Source organism: Megalops cyprinoides, chromosome 7 (genome assembly GCF_013368585.1).
Source record: "Megalops cyprinoides isolate fMegCyp1 chromosome 7, fMegCyp1.pri, whole genome shotgun sequence".
Taxonomy (NCBI): domain Eukaryota; kingdom Metazoa; phylum Chordata; class Actinopteri; order Elopiformes; family Megalopidae; genus Megalops; species Megalops cyprinoides.
This window is the reverse complement of record NC_050589.1, coordinates 2,855,004-2,867,450: the sequence shown is the minus strand read 5'-3', so window position 1 is coordinate 2,867,450 and position 12,447 is coordinate 2,855,004. Positions and strand designations below refer to the sequence as shown.

Below are 12,447 nucleotides of genomic sequence, written 5' to 3'. Positions count from 1 at the left end.
TACACTTTCACAAGCACACCGTTGTAACCTGAGCCATTCCCAGCAAATGAAGCACAGCCGTGTGTGTTCAAAACAAACACACGCTACAGGTGTCTAGTTTGTGTGAAATCACCTGATGTAGCCTCCTTTCAAATAATCGTACTGTTTTCTAACCAGTTCTCCTGGTTTAGCTAGCCAGGGTCTCAGTCTGCTTGCTGGTATCCTCGGAAGCTACGCACAAATTTTGCCCCCGACTGCAATTCAGTACCATCAGCTGCCCATCAGCTTCAGTTTCAGCCCGCCAACCTCCTTCACTCTCCAAGCTGTTTACTTCACTCGCTCATTCCGGTCACAGGTACAATGCGGGAGATTGAAAATCAAACATGCGCACACTCCTGGTTATTTGGTATCTGTGTTTGCCGTTGCTATGGCAGTAACCATACAGGGCGGACAGTCCTGAAACTCTGTGTTCATTCAATTTAGCCGAAACGGGGTGACACCGTCCTGCAGGGAGCTCTCGAGGGGTACCCTGTACGTGATAGCACCCACCGTTCAGTCCTGCAGGTCTCCGTGAACTCTGGGCCAATACAACTTGCTCACACAAATCTACCGCTTCTTTGTTAGCAGATCCTAGGAGCTGAAGGCAACGGCACGGTTCACCACTGCCAGGTGACAAATCAAATAAAGTCCTGTCTGACTAGTTAGTTTGTTATTCTCCTTTGTTTGAAAAGCATGCATGGATTAGGAAATTCAGAAAAAACTGAAACCCATGCAACGCAGGAATACAAATTCCACCGCAGGTGCTGTCTGGAGTTTGTATGAATGGCAGAGTACCATTGTAAAAGGTAGCTTATAAACTAGCTATCAGAATGCGGGAAGTGGAGGAGGTAAAAAAAAAAAAAAAAGTTACTTCTTCTAATGTTTCTGCTACCTGTGAAAGAAAAACAGAATCTTGGAGGTGGACCCGGAAGTGAAACTGCATAGTGGAAAGACAGGCGGACCCTGGCCGATGAAACCAGCCCTCCCCGGCGAAACAACGCAAACTGTCTTCAACCGCTACCGCTATGACTACTCCTGGTCATAAAAACCTTACCTAGCTACTCTGTTTATGGTATGCACACGCAGCTGAAAACATCCCAAATTTCTTCATCCCAGAACACCTGAATATCCACACCCAACACTACCGCTTTGGGTACATTGGGCATTGTTTCAGAGAGTGAACCAAGAGACACCAAGATATCCGGCTAGGGGGAGTTACAGCTGATGCTACTGTAAATGTGACAAAAAACCCCTGGCTAGACTGAGGTAGATCTGAATGCAGTCTGGTGTTAAAGCCCCATCTGATCCCTCCCTATGGGTATCCTTGTCTTAAGAGCCACGGGAAGGAGTACAAGTCAACCTCAGCTGTTGGAATTATCGCAGACATGCAACAGATTCACCCGTTAAATGAGCAATTTATACCCCTCCAGATAGCACATTAATTCCTGCTCCGTGCAACCCGAGCATCTTTAAAACAAGCCACTGTACATTCCCTTGCTTGGCAAGTTCTGCAAGCTGCAGGCAGTGGAACAGATTGTGCTGATGAGAACAAAAACCACAATTTTACATTCTGACTGTGCACAGCCGTCCCCTCGTTCTACATTAAAAATAAAATGACAACTTAATCACATTTAAAAAAAAAATACATCATTCAAGTAGATTTAAGAAAAGTGCAAACAACATGCCTACTGTTGGCTCAGCCTATAACTTTTTTTTTCTAAATTAAGAATGCTTTTTAAAAATTCTGCTACTGTGTGCTTGTATCATCATTTAAGTTCATTTTAAGGCATGTTCTTACAAGTAACTCTTGGGTTATTAAAAAAAAAATACTTGGTTGTGAGCCATGACAATAGGTTCTGTTTCAGACGTTATGCAAATGTATTGTAAAATGCTACATCTGACTGGTTCTCTAAACTTATCAGTTCCCACGGTAGTTATTCTAAATAACATCCTTTCAGACTACCAGCTGCAAGAACTAAACTATAGGTTTTGAATTTCTAATTAAATTTAGAATGGATTAGGCAATTCCAGTTCAGTTACTGTATCAAAATTTCTACTTGAGTGAAATGTGTTTTTCTGTCAATGGCCAGTATAGCCACAAGCAAAAGGAGATTGACTGTTTCCAGGGTTGAAATTGGACCTTACACAGTCCAAACAGTGCTGGGTTATGGTCTGTTCTGACCGTAAGCCTAAATGGGCCAGCTATGCACGTATGTGACTTAATAAACATCATTGGGACTGGCTGCTTAAATTAATGAAACAGAAATGTTTCAATTAAAATTTTACTTCATGCTGACGTGACTTGTGACTTCAAGTGATTTTCCACAGCTATCTTAAAACACAAAACGCTCTGCAGTCTGAAGGCACAGCACGGATGGATATTTTAGATTTAGGGAGACTGAACGCTCACCATGTTGTTTGCGAGGTCCCTGAGGATGAAGTGAAAAATGTAACTTGACTTTTACCAGCCTTGGGTTAAGAATTTCTGCTGTGTATGTCAATTCGACTTCAGCAGGGGGAAAAGCTGCTTAAAAAATGAGTACAAGGCAAGCTGGTAACCAGGACTCTCAGAAATTAACCTGTCATTAGGTTCACCAGGTGGTACAAACTCACATTTGTTCTGTGCGGCAGATCTTGCTGAGCTTCCAACGGCATCGATTAAACAACAACAGTGACATTTCATTAGCTTAAAAGCTTCAAGCCCATAAAGCACACGCATCAAATAAATCAAACAACAAAGGCAAGGCAAACCCGGCAACAAAAACTCCTCAATGAATATGTACAAGATAACAGCAATTCTGACAGCAGTTTCTTTTTTTTTTTTTTTGATTGGGTGTTTATGGAGGAAATACAACATGAGATGCAAACATAAAAGCTTTTGGCAGATGAAAACCGTCCATTACAAGTTTCGGGATGGAGCTACCAGGGTACATCAAAATATGACAGAATACAGTCTGATAGATACGTATACGCTTATTTGTAGGTGACAAACTAGACTTCAAAATATAGTTCTTGTGTGAGGAGTGCACATTTGCCAAGAACACCTTGGCCAGAACCCCTTGTGAGGTTGGTGTGGTCACGCAGAGTCATCAATGTTTCGGGTCATGAGGTCGGCATGGTGATACATCTGCTCACGAATAGTAACACTCGGGCCAGGAACTCGGGGATCGGGAGAAACACACTTCACTTGTCTCAACAGGCTGACTCATCCTGAAAACTTTTAATGACTAATGCTTCAAAATGCTTCCAGATCGGCAAGTCAGCGTCAGGTATACCTGTCTCAGCAGGCAGCACACAACAGCACGGTATCAGTTACCACTAGAAAGAGCGGGCGGGGCACTTCCAAGTGGCTCAGTTCGCAAGGCGCTCATCCTGACTGTAGGCCTTACTCGAACCCAGCTGTGTCATATGCTGACAAGGACTGGGAGCCCATAGCAGCAGAAAAAAATAGCTCCACTGTGCCAGGGATACAGCATGGGTAGCTCCAGGTGCCTGCAAAATGCCCACGTGACATCAGTGGATCAGCACCTACCCTCCTGTCCAACGAGCACCCACTTCACTGAGATGCACCGTGCGTCTTTTTGAGCAAAAAATAGCTGTTGGCTGCATGCGAGCGCATTTGAGGGTTGCGTTTGTCTCGTTTCAGCGCTCCTGCACTCCTGCAGAGGCTGTCATGGTGAGATGAAGCTAATGTGTACTGCTGCAGATTCCAAAAACGGTTGCATTAAAAAAAAAAAAAAAAAATAGGAGGGTGCACACCCAAAGCTGATAAGGCACTGGTTACCCAGTCAACATGAAACAGGACAAAAGAAAGAAGCCATGGTCTGATATTCCAAATTCTCCAGCAACAGGGCACAGACAGGTTAACACATGACACTTGCTCAAAAGGAACAGTTTATCTGGTGCAGCCAGCTGGAAGAACCTTTTAATGTGCCACTGCATGAAATACACATAGCAATGACACACGCTGCTTGGTTGGGTCTATGGGTATAACGTTAAAATGGCACAACAATCACTTCTCCGTGGAAAGGGTAACCAAAGCTGAGATATTTGTTCAAAAAGAAACACTGTTTGGAATCATGGGTGCTGCCAATATGCAAAAGAGCACTTTCAGAGCTTTAATTACCCGGCCCCCTGCCTCCCCAAATTTCCCCAATGGAAAAAAACCCCTTCCTGCAAGGTATGGAGTCAGCAGTCAGCAGCTTTGTGTCTGTCTGAACAAAATCGCCACCCGCCACTCCTATCACTGCTGGGTCCCAGCCAAACCATGGGAAGCAGGCCTGACAGCGGGCAAAACTGCACAAACCAAAATACACAAAAACACAGTGTCTACCGCTCCAAAAGCACAGAGCGAAATAACCTTGAGCACTGTCATTTAATGCGGAGAGGTACCTCACCAGCGTGAAAGGGAAGTAAAGTGGGACGCAAAGAGGGATGGGATAGATTTGGGAGGGGGAGGGCAGTTGAAGCAAAGAAGATTTGCATGCGACTGGGAATAAAATAATTTGCAGAAACAAACCCAAATCTTACTCCCTTCATTTATCCTACAAAACAAAAATACTCTGGTTTTGACCCAATAAAAAAAGTAATTACACAACCAAAAAGAGAAAAAAGCACCAAGCATCTTCACATTGCACTATTATTGCAACATCCAGTGCTTCATCTGACAAATTGCTCATGCTCTCTAAGCAGGATTCCCATTCTGGGGAACTTGTGTGCCAGCAAGCTCGCGGTTTGAGAGCACGCAGACGGATTCTCAAGCGCTGGCCGACGCCTTCCCCGTTCCTCTCCCTTAAAGCCCTCTTTTGAGTTTAGTTTCTAAACAAAGCTTCCTGCTTTGTGGGTAAACTGGCAGCTATAGGCCTGCTTCTTTCTATAACACTGACTAACATCAAATGGCAGGGAAAGTGGGCCCAGAGGCGGGCTCAGAGGCTGGAAGTGTTGCTTTTTTTTTTTTTTTTTATACCCTCCAACCCCAAATGCTCCTATCCCATTCAGCCATGTGACAAAATGGATCACAATCAAGAGCTTGCCTTTGTAGCCTTGGCTGCACCCCGTCCTTTACTGCACAGAAATTCACTTGTTAAAAAAAGGAAACACATTACAGCGGTCAAACTCGTCTAGCACTCATCGAAATTACACCTCACACATCTCGGTGCCTGCTCTAGAAAATTCTGTGCAACCGATAGTTAGCGCCGTGAAAGCCTTTGGGACAGCAGGGTTTAGTAATATTCCCATTATTATACACACTTACAGATTTTTGCACATAATCTCTTGGCAAAAAAAAAAAAACAACTCAGTGCCTTTCGCAAAATGTCATTTTCTACAAAATGTCAAGTATTCCCATGTCCACATGTCTCATACTGATCAAACCGTAACGCCCAATCCTGATTACCAGAATATCCAAATGGCAGAATAAGATGTTTACAGAGATGGCCAATCCAATTAAAGCACTGACAGCAGGCTCTCTGGAAGTCACGCTGGAGTTGCCTGTAAAGTTCCCTTTGAAACCCCAATGATGCCTGAAGCAAAAACAAATTCAAACATCCAGCTGACACAGTACGTTTGGACCGGAGGACTGAAATTTTAGGCAGTGACTATCAGCAAACCGAGGGGAAGGCAGGACCCAACACTGGTGATGTGTTCACGATTACTGAAGGCAAGAATGTTCAAAAAAAATTATTTGCAATCCACCTATTTCAAGTGTTTCACAGAATTTTGCAGTAACTCATCAACCACCAATGTGCAAAACCCACAGGGGAGATGATACTTGAGGCAGCCATTTTGATCCAGTTCAGGTAGAAAAGCAAGTATTTATTTACCCAGTTGAAGTGGACATAATTAGATGGAAAGACTGGGAATCTGACATCAGATAACACCCCTGCTCTTTGCCATAAGTGCCAGGGGACCAAAACCACCATTCTGAATCAAGACCTTGTTTTACTTTGTCATCCAAAAGAACAAACCTCTGACAGCAGATTGTCCCTCACCCTACCCAAGGGCCTTCTATCTGGTCAGGAGAGAGGACTGTGTCCGGACAACCCACCAGCCCCACTGTAAAATCGCTAACCTGATTTTCTAGCAGTGCTCAAAAATGCCCAGCCACATTTAGCTGACACTACATGGCAACTGAATGCTCAACGGTGGTAACGCTGCTGGATCCCCAATTACAGCTACAGACATGGTCTGCAGTACTGAAGTCTCTGCACCCTGGAACATGAGGACGGTCCCATCACAGTTCATAACGTGCTCAGGAAAACACCAGCACTGTCTGAGAGGCAAACCCAAACCCCATGGTCCCAAAGTGCAATCAAAAGCAGTTTATACTGTAGCATTGCGTTTGCATCACAGTCGTGCTGGAGCTTAGCGGCAAAATGTCTGAGATGAGATCTGACAACTTGCCCAGGGGGGAGGAGGTTCTTCTCCAACCCCAGCCTACACTTGAGATGCACAGCAAAAAAAAAAAAAAAAAAAAAAAAAAAAAAAAAAAAAACCTAAACCATGCCAGCATCATCACAGCTGTTAGGTACAAGCGTTCGTCTCAAGAAATGAGTGACGATGGCAAATCATCATCTTAGGCTCAGAGACAGCTAAGAAGCACCAGTCGCGGATGTCTTAATGACCCATTCAGGATTTCTGCCCCAACGTTTCCAAGCGGTTTTATCTGCGTGTACAAACATGGGAAATAAAACGGCAGAACAGGATACGCAAGCTCTTGCTCTGGCAACTCCGCATTTATCAAAATAGCTATGCACTGAAATTTGAATAGACCTTGGAATAATATATTACTGATGGTTTTACATATTAATACCGCCAACAGCGGCTGGATATTTGAATGTGTGGAGATGAGCAGAGATGATCAAACCAGTCCATAAACAGATCTCCAGTGCAACCTGCCAAGCTCCTTTAGTATTGAATAAAGTGACCCAACTGCAGCAGAATATCAAAGCTCAGCCACAGATTCACTTACGAGCCCGATTAGCAGAGGGTTCATCCGCTATGCTAATTTCAAATGAAGGATAAAAAAAAAAGATTCATAAAAAGCAGAGTGTTACACTAGGTCTCTCTCAAGACAGCGAGGCAGAAATATTTACCACTACAGAACACTACTGAGAAACGACGACCTAGGAAGCAAAACAGGGATAGAAATAGTAGTCCCAATGCACAGCAGATAGACTCCAGGCTTTACTGGAAGGAGGTTAGTGAGAGCAGCCTTTTGGCATGTCCCAATAGGTAGGGTAACCCGATTCAGAATAAGAACTGGAACAGATCAAACTGTCAGTGCACAGGGAGAGCCATTTCCAATCCTGCAAAAGATGGAAACATGCTAGAAATCTTCCAGGATATCAGGAAGCTACATTAAGCCCCACAATTTTCTGTGCCACTTAGCTTGGTCCACATGAAACCGTTCATACTCAAAATGTATTCCAGCAAACTGATTGTTTAGTATAAAAGTAAAAAAAAATCTCAACAGAAATGGCAGTACTGTCAAGCTTAGTGTGAAATTTCCAGCTTGCATTGACTAATATTTCAGGACTTGGTCTATTCTTATTCATATTCATAGGAACTTAATCCACGTTAAAGGCTTACAGTAACCCTGCTTCCAACAAATTTAATATATACTAATAATTCCATCCACTTAATTGCAGACGCTATATCCTTTTGAAGCTAACTGGTATTTAAAAGTCAGAGCTGGGTCTATAGGGGTGAAATAACATGATACGATACATAATACAATAATAACACTTTCATCTTCTCAGAATCACATGCAACGGGTGTTATTACCTCAGGCGAAACTGTTGAAAATTAACTTCCGTATAACAGCAAAGAGACTCAGCCAGGATCCCTTTCCGCCTGCAGAGAGGTACCTCTCATGTCACAGAGCACAGAGAATCATCACCACTGGTAACTCATATTTGAACACTGATGGAAAGAAGTACAATTACACTTTAAACCAACAACGCATGCAACTGGTGCTTCAAACTAAATCTAAAGCCACCAGAAAATGAGGCCGTTAATCTTGCCAGCTTCAAACTGACATCAAAAGGGCACCCACAGTTTAATGCAGCTGAAGAAAACTGCAGAGGCCTCCACTTTTCCCATTTACCAAGGGGGGATGGGGGCGAGGGTTTCCTCAGGACAAACGGTTTCAATAACTGCCAAGATTCACAAAGTATAACCTGAGGATTTCCCTCAGAAATAGCTTCCTGTGGTTGAGAGCCAATCCCAGACCATGGAAAGCCCACGCGTTGAAATGCATCCGGCTTGTTGAGAAGCGTTTGATGTCAGGTAGAGGTGTGCTTCATGCCTTCAAGGCAAACTGAGGTTCCAGTGCTGCACCATTTTCAGAAGCTCAGAAGCCTACATTCATGGAGTCCACCGAGGGAATTTCACTTATGAAATCAAAATAAAAATGGTTTCACATAAGGCAGCATTTTATAGCAATTATTCTGCATTCTAGTTGCACAGCTATGACTTTTTTTTTTCAGACAAATCAGCTCAGTGGAAATCAACACCCTTTCTAACCCCTTCATCACAGTAAATCAAAGTTTAACAAGCTGCTGAATCTCTAATCACCACTCATCAAATGCACGTCACAGCAATTCTACACTTTGTAGAGTATTACTGCTTCTGATTTCCTCTTAACATACTATTTTGAAAGGTTGAAGACACGTGGCTAAAATGAAAAACATTCAGTCAAAGGCAATCATAAGGCTTTTAAGCTGAACGATGGGTGAATGTGAGCTGAAGTACCCGCAGTCTGGTAAATATTTGTTGAATGAGTGACTGCTGATCAAATTTGCAGAAGAGCTCTATTTTGAAAAAAACATTGCATACATCTACAGAGACAGCAGTGAGGGTTTTCCCTCCTGCTTCTGAGCGTGTCCAGGGACCTTGAGGGATGATGACCAATGGTTTGCACACATCAAAACAGTTCAAGCTTATATGCCAAATGTGAGATAAATGAAACACTGTATTTTCACTGAAGTGAAAATCATGTCTGGCGACCTTAATTGACATTGCTCTGAAGCTGACAGAATGCAGTTCATGTAGATCTCAACACTATTAAAGACATATGAGCAGTATTTGAGCCTGATTATGCAAACCTGTGAAAAATGATAAAAGGAAAAAATATCAGGTTTGTGACAATGCAAGACATTGCCGGGTATGTCCACAGACAGAGAGGTGACATAACATGTACAGATATAGGGAGCATGCCTGATAAGCGTGTATGAGATAAAAGAGTAAATGCTGAGAAAGGTTATTCACATGTTTGACAAACATGTTCAGCTTTGGCCTTGGACCCACACCAGGAAAAATATTTTGTGCACATCTGTGGACTGTGACCAATAAGCGTGCCAGACTGGTGTAAAATTGGGCAATGCTGTCTGGTGTTATGGGTGAGAGAGAAAGACAAGAGACAGAGATATAAAGCAAGCAGGAACAGGACAAAAAAGAGCAAAAAAAAACTTGAAACTACCAACAAAAAAAACTTCAGGGGGGCTATCAATCTTGAACCAAATAGGTACAGCAGTACCAACCACAATACCTATTGCAACCAGATCTATAAAAAGGTGAAATGCTTTCAGAAAATAATTTTGTTAAAAAATAAACAAATAAATAAAGACCATTCCAATGCTTTTCTGACGCAACTCATTTTCCTTCCGAGGGGAAAGAGCTGACATCAAGCAAGATGGCCTCATTCAAACACCGAGTCGGAAATTGCCTCTGAGCATATTCCCTCCACTTCGATATTCTGCTGGAATACAAATAAAGCCTAACCTCCTGAAACTGACTTCCAGCGCAGATTCTATAACCTCACTCTAATCTGTACGCATTCTAAAGGGCATTCTACCTCAGTCTGGGAGTGTTGCAGACGCGGTTGTAAAAGACAGAAGCCTGCAGACATACAAAACGTAGTCTGAAGGTGAAATCCGACATGCTGTTAGATGCCCGACAGCAAACACTGACGACACTGCTCCTCTGAGCTCAGTGAAGATATCAACGGGGGCATGTCTGCCCATCTCAAACACAGCTCAACGACAAGCTCCCCCTTCAGAAAAGAACAAAAAACACCTCTGTAAACAAATGTCTGACGTCTGCCAACACTTGCGCCCCTTATCACAGACCCTGTGTTGCCTGCGGCGGATCTGGAGTGAGCCCTACTCAGGTTTCAGCAAGGCCATCAACACAGAGGCCTGCTTTCATTTTGCAGTGTACCTCAATGCCTCATTTCGATGACTTAGGTATATGAGCTTAACATAAACATTGAAAAAACTATTTGGGGGGGGGGGGTTGGGGGGGCATGCCCCAATTTCTGGTAGTTGGGCAGTAATTACCATTAATTTGCCTGACAGGCAGTCTGTGCTAATTGGAATGCTAGGGACCTTTCTGAAAGATTAGGTCATTACAAAACAAGAGGTGGTTTCACACAGGCTTGTAATGAATATTGGACAAGAAGAAACATGATGTCTTAATGTAGTCCTCTGAACCGTTACGTTTTAGAACCAGTGTGGCAAATTAAATTGATTTATGATGTGTCAGCCCAATGTGGTTGTACAGTCAGTAACGCTAACAGGCATCTATATTGCACCATCTAGGATACAGCCGAGGACCTATTCAACAAGTGTTTCAGGGAATTACCGACTGATGCGCTGTGCAATTCAATGCATTTCCAGGCTGAAATCAGTGAGGGTGGCCAATATCGCAACTGCCAGACAAGACGCAATGTACAGACACTTAGCACACGCAAATTAATTTTTAATAATCACACCATCATTACCTCAGCACGTGAGCATACACGTATACGCTTCTTCAGGTACTTCATAATAAAACTGAAATCTGGATAAACCCATACTGATCGCTTGCGATAAGAATACGATCATGAGGGCAGGAGACTTAACAGATACCTGTATTTCCTCGAACGCCTCATCTATGGTGGTCACTTGATGCTGTTCGTGCAAGGCGGGCTCGTCGCAGAAGAAGCAGACCAAGCTCTTATCGCTGAGGCAGAACAGCTTGACCTTTTCATGGTCCTTGCACGGGTACGAGTTCCTTTGAGCGTTGAGAATGGCATCCAGGGGGAAGGCGGAATACCTCTCCACGATGTTGGACAGCTTGAGGCTCGGAGAGAGCAGCGGGTCCGTGAAGGTTCTCCGGCACTCGGGACAGTCTCTCGCCCCGTGGTGCTCCTGTCGGCTCCAGTGCTCCGTGATGCACTTTCGGCAGAAATAATGCTCGCAACCGAAACTAACTGGATCCTGATAAATACTCAGGCAGATGGAACACAGAAGTTCGTCCTTCAGACTACAAGCCATTGCATATATGACCAGTTAGAAGCATTTACCTTGAACGTCTCGACAAAATGGTTTTTAAGCAAACAAGATTAACTTAGCTATCTAGCTCTCGAGTGTCCCGCAAAATGTCTTCAAGTTGCAGAAGATGGGAAGGTCATGAAGGTTTTCAGAGCAGCGCTTACTGAATTTAAATCCCAAACCTGATCGATCCTTGTATTTTCCGCTGAAAATGAAGATCAAAAAGGCAATGGTTGAGCTACTAAGATAGTTATACAAATAATTACAGCAACGTAACAACATTTCATAGACTGTCAAAGCGTCTGTAACGAACTGCAACACTTGGCTTCAGTCGTTTTTACTAAAATTTAACGATAAAAGGGCTGCTAGGAGCCCGCACAACCCCCAGTTTTGGCAAACATTTGGCAAACAAGTGACGTTAGCCAGTACATCAAATTCAATAACGTTAGCCAGTCAACTAAATTAGCTAAGTACTTTATAATTGAATCCGATTGACAGCATCTATATTGTTTCACTAGTTAACAGGCGTCGTTATAAAGCTTGGGGCTAAACGACCACAGGCCGTTGGTGCAATCATTTTCTTTGCTGGTTAGCTAACTTGTACCGTCGGAGTCATTCGTTCAAACAAGAAGGCTAATTAATGACTGTCACTAAAGCTAACTAAGGTTAGCTGCCTTGGCTCCGTTTCTCTTTTATCATTACTGGAAACTTAGCAAGCTAGCAAACTGAGATGTCATTTCAATAGGTAAGCTTGATCTAAACAACATTCAACCAATGCACTGTAGTAGAGTCAATCATAGAAGAGATTTTGCACAAAACACACAATTTTGACGGTCTTCAAATTTAACTGGCAGAACGCCTTGCTGTTTGGGTTGTCGAGCACCTTCTTTCGCTAGCAACCTGCCGACCAATTCAACAATGCTTGCCGATAAGGGACCACTTTGACCTCTTTGCTACCACTTACTTTGAGTGCTGTGTCGCTCCGACTGCTTGCAACGCGTATGTTACTTTTTCTTATCCCTATCAGTTTTCCGTACAGAGAACATCTCTTCGCCTAAGTCGTTTCAGTCAACTCTACCGCTTCCACATCTTCCCGTCGAAACCATACCCACCT

General features: G+C 43.4%; 1 protein-coding gene across 1 annotated transcript in view; it reads right to left on the bottom strand.

The window, feature by feature from the left end:
* Positions 1-12,447, bottom strand: part of LOC118781345 (E3 ubiquitin-protein ligase TRIM62-like) — a 36,318-nt gene extending 23,871 nt beyond the window's left edge. Inside the window, exons 1-2 of the mRNA XM_036534339.1 lie at positions 12,298-12,447; positions 10,929-11,538 (exon numbers count right to left, since the gene is read on the bottom strand). Of these exons, the coding sequence (XP_036390232.1) occupies positions 10,929-11,336 (408 nt within the window). The 5' untranslated portion in view covers positions 11,337-11,538; positions 12,298-12,447. The remainder of the gene's footprint in view (positions 1-10,928; positions 11,539-12,297) is intronic.